Raw genomic sequence first — 19,482 nt, forward strand, 5'->3', positions numbered from 1 at the left:
AAAAGATTTTTAGGCTATTTTGGAGTTTAGCTCATACTTCAGCAAGATGCTAGCTGTTTTGGCTAATTTAGCCTCTTTTCAAATGTTTTAGGCTATTTTGAAGTCTAGCTATTTTTTCAGCAACATGCTAGCTGTTTTGGCTAACCTAAGTTTTTTAGGCTAATTTGGCATTTAGCTAATATTTTAGCTGGCTAACAGCTTCAGTGTTTTTTAGCTATCAGTTTCAGCATCTTCAGCTATCAGCACCAGCATCTTCAGAGGCCAAATTCAGCTTACAGCATTCACACCAATATTATCGTAGGTAATGGTTAATATATAGTTCATAATTATGTTAAAAGTTACGGTTTTAAAGTTTTTAAAATTTAGTTTTTGCATATTCAATAAATGTTTATCCTGTTCGGCCCGCGACCTTGGATTTTGGGCCTTTGTGTGATTGAGTTTGACACCCCTGCATTAATGTATTTTTGTCTTAATTCAATTGATCTGTAGCTTCTTTACTGCCATAATTTTTTTTTTTAAAAATGAACCAATTTGAGTGTTTTTAAAAGTCTTTTATAGGTATTTCACTCCTTGACACCTGAATTTACTTCCAACTATAAAAGAATATATATATATTTATGTTTATAGTTTTGCTTTAACGAAGATGGAACATGACAGTCATTTTGTTGTCAAAGTGGTTTGATACGTATTTGCATCAATATGCTTTAAAGGGTTAGAACAAAAATTGTTCATTATGACGGATTTAAAGCTTAATTTTGAATTACTGGTTAACACCACCAAGGACGACATGCACTGAAGCACATTTGCTATTTTTGTAAAACCACAGGTATATTTATTTTGGCAACATCGTGCCGTTTGCTGCTGACCTTTTTGCATAAACAGTGAAAATATTGCTACATTTGCTAAATAACGCAAAAAGTCACTTTAGACAAGCTTAAGATTTAGAAGAATTGATATTGAAATGCTGAAAACAATCAAAGAAAAGTAAGTCACAATTCATAAGAATTCATCCAGCAAGTGTTTATTGACAAAACTGACAATGAAATTCTACCAGTCTCAGTTTAGTGGGAAACAAAGCAAAAACACAAAGTACTAACATTGTGCAATGACTCCAAAACACTCGAACTCAGGGAGACGTTACAGTTGAGCATTATTCAATGTCAAAGAAACACGACCTCAACAAAACCCTTTCAACCGGCAATAAAATAAAATGACAAACTCAAGTGGAAATGAAAACAATTGCATAAACGAAAAATTTAAAAATATACAAATTGGGTACAACCTAAGGGCTCGCCCTTTTATTTTTTGGTCGTCTTGCGGATCAGTGCCATTCTCTGAAACAGAAACAAAGGTGCAGCGTTAGACTCAGTACAAGAGAACTAAATATAACCAGCAATGCAGCACATGAAATAGATTACAATTTTTTTTTTGTAAATTTAGTAATGTAAAAAATATTCTAAATATTTTAGTGTCATTTTTTTTACCTGTTTGTGAGCTTCTGTGGTGCAAGCCTTCTTATATGGTCGAATTTCATCTGAGCCGTACCCAGGGATCCACATGTTCCACTGACGCTCTAAAAAACAGACATTAAGAGGAAATGTCTTACATTTTCCACTAAATAATTATAATCCAACACTGGGAGAAACAAAGAATAATTCCTGAAATATCCAGAGTCCATGCAGTGCTGTACAGTAATAGTGATTTAAGCCTGTAAAAAAAAACCACATACCTAGATGTAACTGAACGTCTTTAACCTCCAATGTGTTTGATTTGCGATGGCGTGCCAGCTGACAGGCTGCCGTCACGACGCTTTCTATGAAGTCATCTGCGATTTGAAGAAGCATCTGAGAAGAAAAAAAAACATATGTGAAGGACTAAAACGAACCCAACAAAATAACATTTTAACAAAACAAATCTGTTCTGATTCATGAACAAACAGCAACATTTTCCACATAAAAATGCTGGATAAACATTAGAATTGAAAATGCTAACCAAGGTGTAAAAAATGCACGTATTATAAAATTTACAATTCACAAATAGAAAGTGACTATTCACACGTAATTTTCTAAATACATGCGGACAGTTTAGAACTTTTTTCTTGGTCGTATGGACCAGGAAAAGGGTGAGGTTAATACGTAGGTTAAATGTTGTTGAATGCCACAAACGATTATTTTAATAGTCGACTAATCACCGATTATTTTTTTCCAATTAGTCAATTTATCGGGCCGTGAGTAAACTGGATGTAAAACGCACATCTTAACCATCAATAGCTTTAAACTAACTAAAAATAAAGACAATTAAGAGGACAGTTTGTTAAACCTTCAATAATCTTTTCTTCATTAGTTTCAAGCGAGGTTGACATCTGAAATGAAGGTGTTGCTATGGTACCAGAGCAATTCTAAGACTTCCTGTGACATCACCACTGACCCGGATTAGTACCACTGCGCATGTGTGTTGAAGACAATGGCTGATGCCGCATCATAAAGCGTGCATCATAGTTTTACTCTAAAATATAATCAATCATTAAGTTAGTCATCGACTGTTTGATGGCAGCCCTACGACCAACAATTACATTTAACATACACGCTGTTAATGCAGCACTGTGCAATTTGGCTGTATGTATTACGTGTTGTTTAGATGAATTTCCATCAGCTTTTGTGCTTGATCATGTGTAAACATGTGTGATGTGCCTTAAGAATAATCTTGTTGAGACATTAAAATCATTTTTTTTAATCCGACCTCTTCAACATCTTCATCCAGTTGCTCATTTGGGTCGATTTCTCTCACCAGGTCCTGCAGCTTTTTCTTAGAGAGGACCTGAAGACAAGCAGTAAAGAGAAAGTGTTGTCACATACATGAGTATAAAATTTGTGTTTCAAATTAAAAAAAGGTACATAGATTTGTTTTAGTAAAAATAAGGATTGGGCAGAAAAGAAAACAATGAGATGCAAATGTTTCATTTGGAAAACATGAAAATCTCACAGAATTTGTCCTCTTTCTTAAATGATTAAACAAAAAGGAAAATTGAGAAATTCCCAACCTGAGATCCTTCTGGACTGCTTCTACCAGCAGGACCCGCAGGCAGGCTCTTCACTATTATCGGGGAGCTGTTCGCCATTCTCAGTAATCAAGGTCAAAGAGGAAGTGCACAGCAGGTCTGTAGATTTCAAGCCTCTGGTGGCCCGGGTAGAAGTCTCCAGAGTCCTGAGTGGCAGTCCAATTTGGGCACAAAACAGCGTTTTTTCAAGGAACCACAACCTTAAATTAGAAGAAAAAAAAAAAAAGGGGGGGGGGGGCACAAACATTACTAAGCATCATGTACTAAAACATAGAAGATCCATTCCTATCAATCGTTTCCCTCCCAATTTAGTTTGTGGCATAAATCAGCATTTAGTTCGCCTAAAATATAAACTCGCGTTTGCCCTCAACACGAAATTGCAAACAAATGTTATTATATAAACTTGTAAATCTGATGTCTGCTTCCCTTGTTTCTATGACATTAATGGATAGCGGAAAACGCGCGCGACAGAACAGCGCTTTAGCTTAAAACACTATATAAGTTTTAATATAGACGTAAGAGTGATATATAAAACACATTAACACACGCAAACGACAATATCACCACAATTTATTAGTAAACAAAGAATCCAACGTTAACAGATTGGTTAGTGCTAAAAACAATAGCAGCTAAAAAAGCTTTGAAGTTAGCCTTGCTAAATTCAGCAGCTAATTTGTCGGTTAAGCATTCATCAAACACGATTTTAAAACGTGGCAGCCATTTATCGACTCACCTTTTTCTTTTAAATAAACACTATCTGTCCATGTTCTTCATTACTTCGAGGACAAAGTGTGTCTTGGACACCAAATTTGTCTACGAACAGTCGTTCCAGAACAGAGGTAGCAATAATCAGCACTTCCGCTTTTGCCCGATTCTGTTTCCGGTGGGACAATGTCGACGCAACGTTGCCCCCTGTTGGACAGTGAGTGGAACTTCATCAACAAGCGAAGATCAGCCTCTAATGAAGTAAGGAAAAAATAAAAAATAAAAATAAAAAAAATAAGTACATGTGTCTTGGGAATTTTCTGTCATTCAGTTGCTTTGGAAAATATTTGTGATTTTTTAGAGCTTAATTAGTGTTCAAAATTACAATAGCCAACATAATAAATATGAGAGGTGTGGTGATTCATTTAAAAAATAAAATATTTCTTGTGATATAAAGTTTAAATTAAGTATGTTTACAAACAAACAAACAATAAATAAATAAATAAATAATGTTAAACCCATTTACATTTTAGTTTTATAAAGTTTAGCCCACTTGTTTTTACACATGAAAAGAATACAAACTGAACATTAGAATAACACATGGTATAGTCACACTTATTTACTAAATTAATAAAGTATTTCAACACATTAAACTATAATGATGGCTGGATCATTGCTTGCTACCATCTGGCACATTTTTAAAAATAGTAAAATAAATCTACCATAGTATTTTCCAGTATTGGTTTTAATTAATTTACAGTTGTGGTTAAAAGTTTTCATACTCTTGTTAAGATACAAGTGTCATGGCGGTCTTGAGTGTCCAGTTATTTCTACAACTCTGATTTTCTCTGATAGAGAGATTGGAACAGATACTTTAACGTCACAAAAAAGAATCATGAAGTTTGGTTGTTTTATGACTTTAAAATATGACCAAATCTGCTAGGTCAAAAAATTTTGTTTTTTTGGTGACTTAGAATGTTGTTTCAATGAAATACATATATTATGAACAACTGGTGACTTAGCTGAGGCCGTTTACATATGGCTCATTGGAATCACACACCCACAAATGCTACAATGGTAAAGTCAAAGGAGCTCAGCACAGATCTGAAAAAGCAAATAATTGACTTTAATAAGTCATCTAAGTCACCTGGAGCTATCAAAACAGCTGCAGGTCCCTAGAGCAACAGCGCAAACAATCTTTTGTAAGTATAAAGTGCATGGCACTGTTTTGTCACTGCCATGATCAGGAAGAAAATGCAAAACAATCACTTGCTGCTGGAAGACAATTGGTCAGAAGGGTAAGGAATCAACCATGAACCACCAAAAATCCGATTTGCCAATAATTGAAAGCTGATGGAACACAGGTGTCGGGTGTTTGAAAGCTGCTGATCACAAGGGCAAAGATAAAACCTTCTGAAGGAAAATTGTGAGGGAGACAAAACAAAAAATTAGCTTTTTGGGCACAATGCCCAGCGATATGTTTGGAGGAGAAAAGAACACCATGCTTCCCATCAGGCACGGTGATGGTAGTATTAGGCTGTGGGTCTGTTTTGCTGCCAGTGGGACTGGTATTTTACAGAGAGTTAATGTGATGAGGAAGAAGGAGGATTACCTTTGCATTTTTAAATATAACAAAAAATAACCAAACCCCAATGAGAACTTGTGGACAATTCTGAAGAAAGCCAACAAATTTAACGGAACTGCACCAATCCTGTCAAGAGTAGTGGTCAAACAACATAAGGAAGTAAAACAAAAAAAACTCCACAAAGCTGCAGTAAAAACAGAAGTGGTTTGGTTCCCTGAGCAACTCATGACGCAGGAGGAGCAAACGTGATTATTGGAGCAGAGCAGACAGCTGCGTTTATGGTTCACACTGTATTTCCCATGTAAACATTCATCAGCAAAACCCTGTCCTGACACCTTTGAACAATATTAACGCTTATAAAAACAAAAAAGAAATAAAAACATAGCGTGCTTCTTTCTTTTCAGTTTTAAAGTGAAACTGACTGTAAGTTCAGAAAGTTTCCAGAACAAACGAAAGCCACACCTACAGAGGGTTAGATAAAAACAGAGAAGGCTTTCATTTCACTTCAGTCGCTGCAGGAGGACTTGTCAACGACTTTTCAACTTCTGGTGTTTTTTTATCTTTCTGCAAAAATGAAATCTCTTCTTCTTGCTGCAGTTGTTGCCCTGATCCACAGCAGTCACGGTAAATATGCTTTTATTTCTCATTCAAAAGAAATTAACAACAGTCTCAAAGAAATTTTTTGTTAGATTTATTTCTTAATTAAATATTTATGGTAATAGTATGGACCAAATTTCTACCACATTTATGTATTTTATTTACAGTATTCTTTGGTGTGAGTTGTTTTGTTCTTTTTTTAGTCTGTTTACTTCCTGTCACTCTTACTTGTTGCTGTAGTGGCCAGATCACTGACAAAAACAGGAAACGTCTTTTGAAACATTCAGAAACTAACTATACGAGAGGAATGAACTCTACGTGTGAAGGACAACTTAATGTCTTATGTAAAAACGTGAGAGCAGATCTTGGCAATCCTTAGTTGGGATAATTGCCGTTAAAGTGAAAGAAAAAGTGCCTTTGTTTGTTGTGAGGAGATATCGGTTGCTGCTGGTCATGGGACATTAACCACTCTTAGGGTGTGTTTAGACTGGACACGTTTGGTTTCCTTAACCTTAAAGTGAACCAGAGTTCGATTCTTCTGGTAATCTGGAACAAATTTTCCGTCTGAAAGCACCTAAGCGGACCCTGGACCCAACACATTCTCAATTCCAACTCGTCATATATGGACATATGGTCCGGGCCCCCTCCGCCCCTCTTTTTGATGTTTTGGGTGTCCCCAACTCGCCATTTTTTGACTGACTGTTCCTATTTATTTAGGCGTCTCCAACTGGTACCGGTCCATGGGCAGCTTGGTACCAGGTCTCAGAAGCTAATCAGGGGTTCCCAACCCTCAGGACACGGAATGGTACTGGTACTCTAACTTGGAACCGGTTCTGCATCCGTTATTGTGTCCCGAGAGTTGGGGACCCGTGATTTAATGGGAACAGCCAGCATGTCAAAAAACGACGAGTTGGAGACACCCAAAACGTCATGAAGAGGGCCACGAACCATACGTCCATATATGATGAGTTGGGAGTGAGAATGTGTAGTTTGTCCTGGACCAGGAATCGCGCTTTGACCCATCTTTCTTGGTTCATTTTCAATAGGACTGAACTTGGAAGTTTTTCTCAGTCTGAATAGGCTTTGTACTTGTAGTGGAACAACTGGACCAAAACGGCCACTAGAGCCGGGCATAATGGGATGTAAACAGGGTAAAGGAAATGACGGATGAGCCGCGGACAAACGTGATGAGACACAGAAACTCATTGAAATGTGGTTGGATGAATGCAGGCTCATTAAAACCAAAATGTGTGTGTGTGTGTGTATATATATATATATATATATATATATATATATATATATATATATATGTGTGTGTGTACCGGTATACACTGTATATATAATATATAAATATATGTATGTATAAAACATATATACAGTATATATACTGTATATATGTATGTATAAAACATATATATATATATTTCCCAGTAACCGCCTTGGAGCGTGGCTCCACAGTACCAAAGTAGAAGATCAAAAGTATTGAACCTAACGATTATATAGACATTCAAAATTGGTCAGTGAAATATAAACTTTGAATAAATGAACTATCCCAACATGGATTGCAAAGCGTAGGATTTCCATGATTCTTTCTCTCGTTGCTTTGTCCCCTCCTTATAATTCCTCACCAATGACTGAAGGTATCTTAAGTCCCATGGTTTCGTTTGCAGTTGGTTCAAAACAGAAATGTCAGATTAACAAATAAAAACCAAATACAAAGTCTAGGACTCGGTCTAGTCCACCAGACTTTTACCGTCTGAATTCACCTCAAGTATAAATTCCATTTATTTTGTAATTTCTTTTTGCAAGCAGTGTGAAACCAAATGTCGAAACAAGGTCGAGAACCCGTTGAAGCTGCTGCCCAAAGAGCAGCTTGATCTTCAGTTTATGTCGACAAGCCTTCATTCCCCCTGTCCCATTCATGTTGTGATCAATAAGCTGTATCTGTAATATCTGTCCGCATGCAGCTGCTTTGATGATCAAAGGGCCAACCGAGCCGGTTCTGGAGGGAGATATAGTCACACTGGAATGCCTTTACACAGACGGTGACCTCAACATCAGCCAGGTTCACTTTGAGTACTTCTCTGAGGTAAGTCTGGAGGAGTTATGGATGTATTTCCACCTTTTTATTAGATTTGGATCACAATCCAATTTTCATAAAAGCTGACCTACTATATAATAAAAAAAATCCAACCTCTCTTATTTTTTTTTCTTTCCTTTCTTCTGACAGTACATGCAGGACTGGCAACAAGTCTTTTGGAGGGGTTTCCGGTCTTATTGCTACTATGACAGAGCAGCAGAGGTCGAAGAGGACGGCGAGAAGACGTATCTGCGCCTTCTTTACCCAACACGTTTCTCAGGAGTTCGCCTTCGTTGCGCGTCAGACCCTGGAAATGCGACCGAGCCGGACCACGTCTCTGAATCGATAACCTTCAAAGTGCACTGTGAGTGCCCTGAGTTAATATGGGAGGAAGCCAAAGTCCTGCTATAAATGTTATCATAGTTAAACAAAAGAGAGGATATAAGTGATGCAAATAAACCCAGCTCATCCGGGTTTTCATTTGATAAAGGAGCAAACTGAAAGAGGTTGTTATTCTGACAAAGAAATAAAAATATAGCTGAATTTACACTCAAAATGAATATTTTAATATTTGGAGCCAGCACATAGTAAATATAATATTTCACTGTTTGCACACAGCTTTTTCCTCAGCAAAAGAAAAACACACATTAATAATTTACACCACTCGACATAGTAATGGAATAGTATACAAAAATCAACAATAAAAAATTCACATTTAATTCCATGCTCACAGGAAGGCTGGTTCCGTTTTACTCCCCAGGAACAGCTCTGCTTTAAGCAGAAACTATTCCTGTTGAATAGTTGCATGAATTGTCATCTGCAGCACGGTCAGTCCGATTCTCCGTCTTCATCCTTCTCAGTGGCCATCATATCGACCCTAATGCTTTTTGATAAGCTCCTCTGCCTCATGGGAGGAATCAATAAGCAGAAGGGATTAGAATGAACTATAGGACAGAAGGAGGCAGAAGGGTAGAGAAGCCAGGAGCTGGATGGACGTGGGCCATCTACAGAGATGGAGGAGAAAATGAGCTATTATTCACTACATTGCTTCTCTAAAGACTTCGATAAGATGAAGCCCATCATCATTACTATTGATTTCTCTCTACAGTCCGCACCAATTGCATCATATTTAAGCCTGCATGCTCAAGTGTACTTAAAGGATCTGAGTGTTGATCAGATGTTACCTGTGAAAACCATCTCTAAAGCCTGAACCCTTGTGGTATCCTGGACATGTTGACTTAAACATGGGGTCATCTGGAGCCCACAAGACACTTTTTTTGTTTGATCTTTCTTTTTTTTATCATTTCTATCTGTGCTTTAGATCTGCGAGGGCCGTCCCTGACTATGGAGGGCTACTCACGGTACATGGAGGCCCCGCAGGAGGTGAAGGTGCGAGTCGGAGCCGACGTGGTGGTGAAGTGCTCCGCCAGCTCGTCAGAGGAGCCCAGCTACTTCTGGCAAAAAGAGGTGCGAGCGCCTCAGCTGTGAACACAGCCGCAGTGTCCTCATTAATGCTTTTGGAAACCTGTCATTTTCTCTCCATCGACGTGACCTCTTTATATATTTTCTCCTCCCATTTCCAACTCTCTTTTGGCCTTATGGCTTTGCCTAATTGTCTCGCCTCCCCCGTTTCCATCACTACGTTCCTCTTTCTTCTCCTCGCCTCTCCATCTCCTCCACTAAAGGAGCGCTCTGTGTTTAAGTGACCGGCTGGCTTAGGCTCACCTCTCACAGGGGACCGCAGCTTTGCCTCTTATAGAGGATTAATAGTTTAATGAAGTCTAGGCTAGAACCAGTCAACCAGAAAACAATTATATGGATAGATTTGTAATGATCTAGTGTGTGTGTGTTTGGTTAACTGGCACTGAATTATTCAACTAAGCTCTTCAAAGAGCAAAGAACAAAAGGAAATTAAAATGTCTCAGAGTAAAACTGGCATGTAGAACAAGAGGAAGATGATTAGTCAGGTGATACACTGTGCCCTAGTGGCGAGAAAGTGACATTATCTTCCCTGCGAGCGCCGACCAGCCATGAAGCCGTCTAATCATGCAGTTCAGTTAGGAAATAGGCTCTACTGGAGTTCTTTCTTTTTTTGTATTTCTTGGTAACTTGGCACAGCTAACATGTTTGTTGAAGAGTTCATGATAATCTGGCGTTTAATTGGGCTTACGAGTCCAAATCCCGTTTGTGGTGTTAATACTGTTTGTCCAGGATCACATGGAGCTTCAGGACTTGCTTGTTGACTAAAGAGCCTTCGCTGTGGAAGTGGAAGCGTCTGATGATCAATCAGACGAGTCTGCAGGTGTATGCGCCTGCATTCACCATTCTAACTCAAATCAGACATCAACAATGAAAACCGTTGACTGTTTATGAGAACTGGACTAAGTGACCCCTCCCCTCTCATGTACAAAACAGGAAGTACCTGCTGGTTCTAAGAAGCCAAAATCCCTTAAGCTACGTACACATCAGGTGATACACATTCAAAAACAAGCTAAACGGATATTCTTGTACACGCTTTTAGCAGATTTTCTTCACACAAGAGCAGGGGTCTGAAACTTTTCACAGTAAAAGAGCCATTTGGGCTTATTCTCTACTGATCAAAACTTAGTAGGAGCCGCAAAGTCTTTTTTCGATACTGTTGTGCATTCTTACAATGTATTTTTTTAAAAATAGATAGGAATTATGCTTCTTTTGCAGCATGAATAAAAACAGAAATATAAAAATAGCATTCTCTCAACATGTGAAATTATTTTTTATGTTTGATAGAAGCTCGTATGATTTCCTTTCAAAATAAAAGACGCCTTGTGCCAGACCAGATCATCCCATTGCATCTCTGGACAGCAGAAGACAGGGGTGTCAAACTCAATCTCGGGCCACACACCTTAGGTCGTGGACCGAACAGGATAAACATTTATTGAACACTATTGAACTAAATTTAAAAAAAATTTTAAACTGTGACTTTTTAATATAATAATGAACTAAATATATAGCATTACCTGCTATAATGCTAGTGTGAATGCTGTAAGCTGAATTTGGCCGGTGAAGATGCTAGTGCTGATAGCTAAGAACTCTGAAGTTGATAGCTGAAATCACCGAAGCTAATAGCTAAAAGTATTGAAGCTGATAGCCAGCTATAATATTTTATGCTAATTTGGCAAAGTGAAAAACTTAGGTTAGCCAAAACAGCTAGTATGTAGCTGAAAAAATACCTAAACTCCAAAACAGCCTAAAAAACTGAAAAAAGCCTAAATTAGCCGAAACAGCTAGCATATAGCTGAAATGTTAGCTAAACTCCAAAATAGCCTAAAAAATCTTAGTAAATGCCAAAGTAGTCCTAAAAGCCGGCAGAATGCCAATTTTTAAAACTTAAAAACCGTAACCTTTTGACACAATTATGAATAATGAAAAGGCAGCATGATTATTCCAGAATAAATCAACTTAAACCTTAAATAACTTTCAATAATACTCTCCATAAAAATATATTTTGTGAAAATTATACAAGTTAAAAATAAGCGCAAGGTAACACAGAGCCAATAATAACAATACAATTAAATTATCTGGAGGGCCGGATATAATTATCTGGAGGGCCAGATCCGGCCCCCAGGCCTTGACTTTGACACATGTGGCATAAGATACTATGTGCTTTAAACTAATGAAGGATTAGATTTTTTTACAAAAGTTTTGCTAAGTATTTGAAATCTGTGTATTCTGGAGCAAGCATAGAGCAAACAAGACGTCAGCAGGGTAAATTCCAAAAAACGTAACTACTATTAATAAAATAAATACTAATTTAGTAACCCTTACTTGAAAAAAATACCATTATTTTATTTTTCTTTAGCAGAGAGCCACTATGGAGCAACAGGTTGCAGATCCCTGCACTAGACTGTTGCTACCAGATACTAACACATGTACAGTTGGACAAGGTTTGGTACAAAATGTTGAAGCGGTACAAATCTTTCAAATCTTGCTTCAGGATTTTTCTTCCACAGCTCTACTCCGATATATGAAAGAATTGGTGTCATAGAATTCCGTCTGGATGCAAACCACAATTATTACTTTCTCTTTCATGATCAATTATTAACCAGTTGGCACTTCCGTGAATTAAAAGGGACGTTCTCCATATTCCACGACTAAATCCAACTCCCTGAGACATGATTAGAAGAAACCGAAGATTTACAGTCCAGTTGGACAAGTGTTGTCTCTCCCTGTGCATGTTTGCTGATGTGTTGGGACAGGAAGTGGAGTGCGAGGTGGCACTGGGTCGGCCCAATTTGACAGACAGCCGCCGGGAGCGCTTTGGCCTCCGGCAATAACAGCAGGACAGAGGCAGCTACGGCCCACCGCTCAGGAGCCAGTAGATTTGCATACAAAATGCCGCTTTGGCCAGACCTGGCCTTTATGGGAAATCCTCTTAATTCAGATCTATTCAAATTGAAATGGACTTTCTTGGCAGGAACTGCAGCTCCCGAGAGCCAAATCATTTGCATTGTGTCGTGTTTTTATTTATTTTATTTTTCCCTTCTTCTTTTTTTTTACCCCTCCCCTTTTCTTCCACCTTCATTTGTTTTCCAATCCTCCTGTTTTGCTTATTATTTGTTTCCTCCCATGTTGGGCTCTATCTCATAATGGTGCTGCTATTTCCGTGTCAACAATTCATTCTGCTCCCCTGCCTTCTCATTACGTGTTGTGTTAACAGTGTGTTGTTGCAACATCATTCTTCCCTGGTAATAGTGTTATCTGGGTTAGCGACTTGTGCCGATGTGTGTTCTTTTGGTGGGATTACTTCACAGGTAAATACACCTCATTTGGGACTTGTGGGATTGCTCTATGAGGGCACAAACTAGGAGATAGTTCTGCTTCTTTGTCTCTATTCATCTGTTTCTCCCAATATGTCCGCCCCCATAGAGATTTCTCAGAAAAAAAACTCTTTCTGCTGGATTTCAAACTTCTTCCTTTTTTAAATCCGCTCCTTCAGTTAGTCTGTTCTCTCAAAGTGGTAAACAGCATGAAAAAGTGAACATTTTACTCTGTTTCTTGCCTTGTTCTGTCTGTTAGGGAAGTGACTGGGTCCTGCCATCACCTCTGCTGACGGTGACGAAGGTGAGCGCGCTGGATGAGGGAAAGTACACATGCCTCGCCAAGAATCCATCGGTGGAGTCCCTAAATGTGCAGCGCACCATCAGCATCACAGTTCTGCCCGGTACGACTTTCATAACGCCTTTTCTGACCTCTTCCTCTTTCAAAGTAGTGTGTAATTTCTCTGAAGTTAAAGGGAAATTGTGACGTCAAACGTTAATAACTGTATGTCACCTACTTGTTGAATCCTGCAAATCCCAAGATTGATTGAAGTCCCAGTTTTATATCCACCAAGTGTCCCAAACTGTCTCTCATAAATGAGATTTGTATGCAAAAGTTGAGTTTCCAGTAAAGCTAACTTTCGTTTTTCAGGCAGTATTTTGGGAGAAATTTTCCCAGATGGGAAGTGGGTAAAGTTCAGACACGCTAATATCATAAAACAGGAGTTATGAGCAGTAGCCACGCAACCTTGAATGCCAACAGTTTATGGTAGCATAAAAAAAGGTTGAAGGGGGAAAAAAGGAGCAAAGATATTTATTACTGTAAAAAACTCAGAGTAGAAAAGGTGAGAAATGAAATTAGATCTAAAATGTCAGGCTTGTAAGGATATCACACCTGAGGAAAGACGCATAATACACTTCATAATGAGCAGCAAAGATGTATTATAGCTTGAAACCAAGTAATAATAATAATTTAAGGATTCAGAAGATGCAGTTTTTTCTCCTGATTTAATGGTTTTATCCTTAAAGAGCAATTCCAAGGAAGCAAAATCACTCAGGTATGCAGATTATTAGAGTTTTCTATTTATTTTTTCTTTTCTCTGCACACTTTTAGATACACACAGGCAAAACATCCTTCTGGTTTGTTTCAAGATATCAATCAAAGCAAAAATAATTCAAGACAACAGAAATAAACATCTATACATATATTTATCAAACTTGGGATAATTAGACGTATAAATGATTGGCAAATATGCAAACAATCACATACACTTGTAAGTAATTAAATTATTACTTTTAATCATAAATAGACAGCTTTATTTATGATGTAAAAGTCTTAAAGATCTCCTTATGTCACTTTATTCAGATGAGGTTTTAGTTAGTTTTTTTCTGTTTGACTGCCTTTTGCTTGTTTTTACATTTATTTTATCTCTACCTATACTGTTGCATTTATTTTATACCATTTTATTACATTTTTATTGCGTTTTAATCATGTCTTGTAAAGCACTTTGTGTTTTTTACTTGTGAAAAGAGCTATATAAATACATTTCTTCTTCTTCTTCTTCTCTTTTGCATAGTACATGACACAATAAAGCTGTTACATATTAGATTTGTCAAAAAGGACTTCAATAAATTACTTGAATGGGAACAATTGAAGCAAACTTATTCTATCCTACCCCTACTTAGCATTAATTTACTTTAAAGTTTTCATTTTCTTTACCTAATTTATCATTCTTACACTTTACCAATATAGATTAAGGTCAATAAAAACTATGTAAGTATTAATAAATCACATGACAAAAATTGAGTACTAATTAATTGTATAAGTAGACCAACCATTATTTCAGAAATCATTATTATATATCCAGATTAAGTATAAGAAAATTGGTGCATATTGTCATTAGAAAAAAATATTGCCTTTTAAAGGAAATTATTTGTTCAAATTACTTATCATCCAATCAGTGAAGTCCCATCATACCTACACTTTCCTGTTTCGTATTTTGTTTCATTTTTTTATTGCACTTTGATTTCTGGAAATTATTTTCCAAAAGTTTTTTTTTTAAGTTTTGTTTTCTAAAATGTAGTGCTTTAATTTAGCGTTTTTAATTGTGATCTTTGATACGTTTTTGCATTGAATGATATGTTGATGTGATTTGTACCTCAGGGCCACCGTATGACTGAGCAACAAGCAACAGATTTCATGTAAACCTAATAATTTAATCAAATTATTGTACAATTTCATGGCAGCAGTCTAAATTTATTTTCCATTATCATCTTTATCACTCAAATATGTAAAGTTTTGCACTGGGATTTGGCTGTTTTTAAACACCTCAGAAAACTCCTAGTTTTCTTTTTGCTGCAGCTGCTGAACCACCAGGCTGCTCTCCATTGTTTCTCCAGCTTCCTCTCTAATTAAAAAAGGAAGTAATGTATATTGGGAAAAAACACTTTCTCTTGAAAGGGGAAGACTCTGCTGCGGCTTTGAATTGTGTACTGTATTTGCTGACCCTTAAGAAGAAGTCTACTATTCCCCCAAATCAATCAAAGCACGTTTGCTAGTGCTGTAAAGTGTTGTTTGCTTTATTCACAGCTCCAAAAACAGTTCCCCCCTTTTCAAAAAATGATGTGTAAATTCTGGCACACAAAGGGGGATAATCAACCAGTTTAAAAAATTCAACATGCTGACTTCCTGAAGGTCAGGGCTGCATAAAGAACTGCAGCTTGTCTGGACTCCAGACTCTCTTGCTCATACAAACAAATATGAGGTCAACTAAAGATGCTTTGCCCGGAGGCGGTAAGCTCAGCTGATTCTGGATTCCGTGTGAAGCCCATTTCTCTTCATGTGTGTCCCACAGAGGATGCCCCGTGGTACGAGACCACTAATGGCCGTCTCTGGCTGCTGACCTCATCGGCGGTTGTGGTCCTGTTCGTGTGCATCCTCACCGTGAGCTTGCTCCTGTGCCGCAGAGCCAAGAAGATCAAGACCAGCAAGGGGCCCATGTAAGACAACACTGTCCGAGCGTTTGTGCCACTTTTTTTTGGTTAATCGAGCTAGAGTTTATTTTTCATTTGTTTTTACATCAGGCATTAAAACGAGAGCGAGGACTGCTCAAGCCGAACATTAAATTTGTCAGATTGATCCGCGGGAATAAGAGCTAGATTCTAATCATATAAAGAGAGGCCGAGACAAACAGGATTCATCTGCTGCTGTCTGCATACCAAAAGTCTCCCCTACTTTCTCTTCATAAGCACCTTTTACTCGCCAACCACTTTGAAGTCACTTTGGTTAATGATGTCTTAAATCATGTTCAAAACCTGATGGATAATATACCTTTGAGTGCAAGTCAGCGCGTCAGTTTGTTTACCCTCTTCAGCCTCCTGTTTTCCTTAACTCATTCCCAGCTTTCTGACCGCAATTTCACTTCGTCTGGAACTTCAAACTGGTCTCTACAACGCAAAAAACTAGGGCCACTTCCCTTTAAGACGCACAACAACAATATGGTGTTTTTAACATGTTCTAGTGGCGTTTTTCTGACAATGATGGACGTACAGTACATTAAGAAAATTAAGCTTAAAGTTTTATTTCTGAGTATTTCTTTATTCAAATTATTGTAAGACAGGAAAAAAAATTTGTTTAAGAGTTTATTTGTGACGTAGAAAATATGTCACATCCATTTGTAGACAATTAGATCTCTCCATGTTTTGGTTTTCTTCATCTGAGCTGGGATCTGGCTTAAACTGAACCGCTGGATAGCTCTAATATTGCACACCATTAGTAATGTTAAGCTACATGCACACCAGGCAAGTGTGGCACGTTCAAGAACACACTATATTTGGCGTTTTTGAATGAACTTTTAGCATATGACATTCACACAGGTCTGTCGCTATGCGATGCTAGCATATGTAGGCTACTCACAGTTGGAAGAGGGTAGGAGAGAAATGAACATCTTTATATACGCAAGTATACATTTTCCAAATTCTTAAGGAAATATTTTTTAAAGTAACCATTTGGGGTCTAAAACACAGTTTTTTGCTCATACTTTCTTCTTCTTCTGGAATAAGGTGTAATGCTATAGTGTGATTGCCACCTGGTGGCCAAACTGAAACGCCCTCCAGGAGAGGCAGAACAATTGTTGGAGCTTTCATTTGAGAATCCATGAAACACTGTATGCTATTAAAAATCTCATTTCACTAATATATTTTACAGTATGTGAACTGTAAATCTTCAAAACATATTCATGTATTTCTAAACAAATGTGCCTAAATGTGTAAACAGTGTAAACTCAAAACTGAATTGAATTCAGTGGAAATCGAAAAAAAAATCTGAATTTAATGAATCCAGGCTCTGGTGAATTGAATCGATTCGATTCTGGAAATTATTAGCGATACTCAGCTCTAGTTCTGACCCAGCTCCCTTCTGATATGTGAAAGACTTGGTGTCGGCGAATTGGTGTTTTGAAAAGGACGCAAACCATACACCACTATGAAATCGAAGACCCTGATTGGTCTAAGTTCAAGTAGTTTAACTTTTGACGCTCTCTCAATTGCCGTGTGTTTTGTACGTAGTGCCCAACTTCAAAACTTGTGTAGTCTCGTGTGAAAGCCAGTTTTGAATTCCGAAACACAAATGAACATGCATTTTCAAGCCTGGTGTGAACAGAGCATGAGGTTAGGGGTGGAAAGTGCTTTAAGTTTCCAGGAGAGTGTGTAAACAAAGAGCTCTCAGCAACAGTCCCACCCATAACTCAAAGGCAAATTTTGATTGCTGCTGCTCTGCAGAAACTATGTCCCAGAAAACAACACAAGTATTTTGATTTTGACTAAAAACTACATAATCAGAATTAGAAGACTAATAGATCAAAAGATGATGGGAGTGGGACTTTAAAGAGGCTCTGGTGTGTAAGTGTTGCCTCTAACTCAGTATGTGAATGTTGATTGAGGAAAGTTTAAAGACCCGTCTTTGAAACTTCATTATCCAGATGAATATTCAAGCCTCATCTCAGCAGGTCTGACCCTCTTGACCTGACCCCTCGATCTCTTTAATGCTCTCCCTTGTGTTTCCGCACACGTTCTGCTCTTGAAAATTCTATTTTTTTATGTGTATAGAAAAAGTGGCTCCATCAATATTAAGGAAATTAGGGGAATTCTCATTAACGTGATTAACTGACTACTTATTCCTTTACTCTAGAGCCGTAGCGTTGTGAGAATTAAATGTATATTTTAGCCTGAATATAAAAAAAATAAAAAAGCAGAGAAAAGTTTTTTTTCCTAGTCGGTACAGAAGGATACATATCGCAAAAATAAAGGATAATGGACTTTCATATTGACAGCCAGGTGTGCCTCCAGTTCTAAACTATCATTTCCCCACTTATGCTTTCAGAGGGCCTGCTGTGAGATCAATATAGTGATGTTGCTCTGTTTTCCTTCTCTCCAGTGATGACCATTCTCAGAAGAAGCCAATCTACCGAACAAGTGTGGAATCCATTCCCTCCACCTGCTTGGACAAACAACCCCTGGTGTGACTTCATAGTCGGAGGGAAGGATGGAATTTTTGGTGGGGAATGATCGGCCGGAGAGGAGAAGAGAGGGGATATTGGGAGTCTTGAGTGTAAAATCCAAATCATTAAGAAACTGGGTACAAAGAAAGCGCTGAAGGGCAAATGATTGCTTTAGAGATGCCGAAACAGCTTTGCATGCCAGTATAAACTGCAGTTGTGCATCTGAGGTAAAAAGGTGGGCAATTTTCTTTTCATTTACTCTGCAGCGTGGAAATTGGCTCGCTACATTCTTAGCAAAGGGGATGATGATTAATCTTTGTGTACTTGTAAGACTCCTCGTGGAATTCTGCCTTTTCTGTGACAAATGGGATTGTTTGAGCTTTTTAATCGCAAATGAAGCATTTGAGGGACGGTGCGAGGATTTCTTTTGATTTGTGTCTTCTTAAAAATAATAACCAGCTCAAAGAGTCACCAACACGTTTTTGTAATCTCCTTTTTTTTGTTTTTGCAGCACTCAAGCACTTTCCTCTGTTATACTGTTCTTTGGATTTCTTTGAAATGACATAACTTTTTTAAAAATATGACCCCCACACCTCTGATGTGTTATTGATTTTTTTGTTTCATTTTGATATGAACAAAGAGATTGGAGAAGATTTTGAAAGGCTCGCCAAACATCACCTAAAAAAAGATCTTTTTGTTTACCTATGTTCCTCTTCAGCATAAAAGATTATCCAGAGGGAGGCGTTTTTAAAATGGAGTCATTTTCATTGCCGCACTCGCCGTAGAGTTCACATTTTGAATTAAAAAACAACAATAAATTCATGTAACCTTGAAACATATCTGCCTCCATCTCCGCTGGACTGGATTTATTCAACCCAGCCTTTCCACCCGCATGCCCAAATAACCATCATATACAAGTTCATATTTTTAATTTTCTCCTTGGTTGCCTTGCAACCCTTAAACTGGCACCATCACCATTGCTTGTTACCATAACGATGCTCATAACCCTGAGAATTTCATTACGCCTGTCTGTTAAACTTATGCAGGATTTGATGCGGTTTTGTTATTAGTGTGTGGTTGACCACGGGCCTGTTGGTTATAATGGACAAAACGGCACTTTAACAATGACACTCCATTAAGTGGTGCACGCGCCACAGAACACA

General features: G+C 37.8%; 2 protein-coding genes across 2 annotated transcripts; one reads left to right on the forward strand and one right to left on the reverse strand.

The window, feature by feature from the left end:
- Positions 1-995: 995 nt before the first annotated feature.
- taf12 (TAF12 RNA polymerase II, TATA box binding protein (TBP)-associated factor) lies at positions 996-3,953 on the reverse strand. Its single transcript, XM_024266839.2, has 6 exons — positions 3,792-3,953; positions 3,041-3,258; positions 2,740-2,817; positions 1,730-1,844; positions 1,485-1,573; positions 996-1,334 (listed from the first exon to the last, which is right to left on the reverse strand). Exons 2-6 carry the CDS (start codon positions 3,116-3,118, stop codon positions 1,299-1,301), a joined length of 396 nt encoding a protein of 131 aa, XP_024122607.1. The 5' UTR covers positions 3,119-3,258; positions 3,792-3,953; the 3' UTR covers positions 996-1,298.
- A 1,625-nt stretch (positions 3,954-5,578) lies between these two features.
- Positions 5,579-18,911, forward strand: si:ch211-79k12.1 (uncharacterized protein LOC568891 homolog). The gene is made up of 7 exons (XM_024266868.2): positions 5,579-5,972; positions 7,913-8,034; positions 8,176-8,389; positions 9,347-9,492; positions 13,081-13,225; positions 15,677-15,821; positions 18,256-18,911. The coding sequence occupies exons 1-7, from the start codon at positions 5,921-5,923 to the stop codon at positions 18,341-18,343; spliced, it is 912 nt and encodes a 303-aa protein (XP_024122636.1). The 5' UTR covers positions 5,579-5,920; the 3' UTR covers positions 18,344-18,911.
- Positions 18,912-19,482: the final 571 nt, after the last annotated feature.

The sequence above is a fragment of the Oryzias melastigma genome, linkage group LG16 (genome assembly GCF_002922805.2).
Source record: "Oryzias melastigma strain HK-1 linkage group LG16, ASM292280v2, whole genome shotgun sequence".
In the NCBI taxonomy this organism is placed as follows: Eukaryota; Metazoa; Chordata; class Actinopteri; order Beloniformes; family Adrianichthyidae; genus Oryzias; species Oryzias melastigma.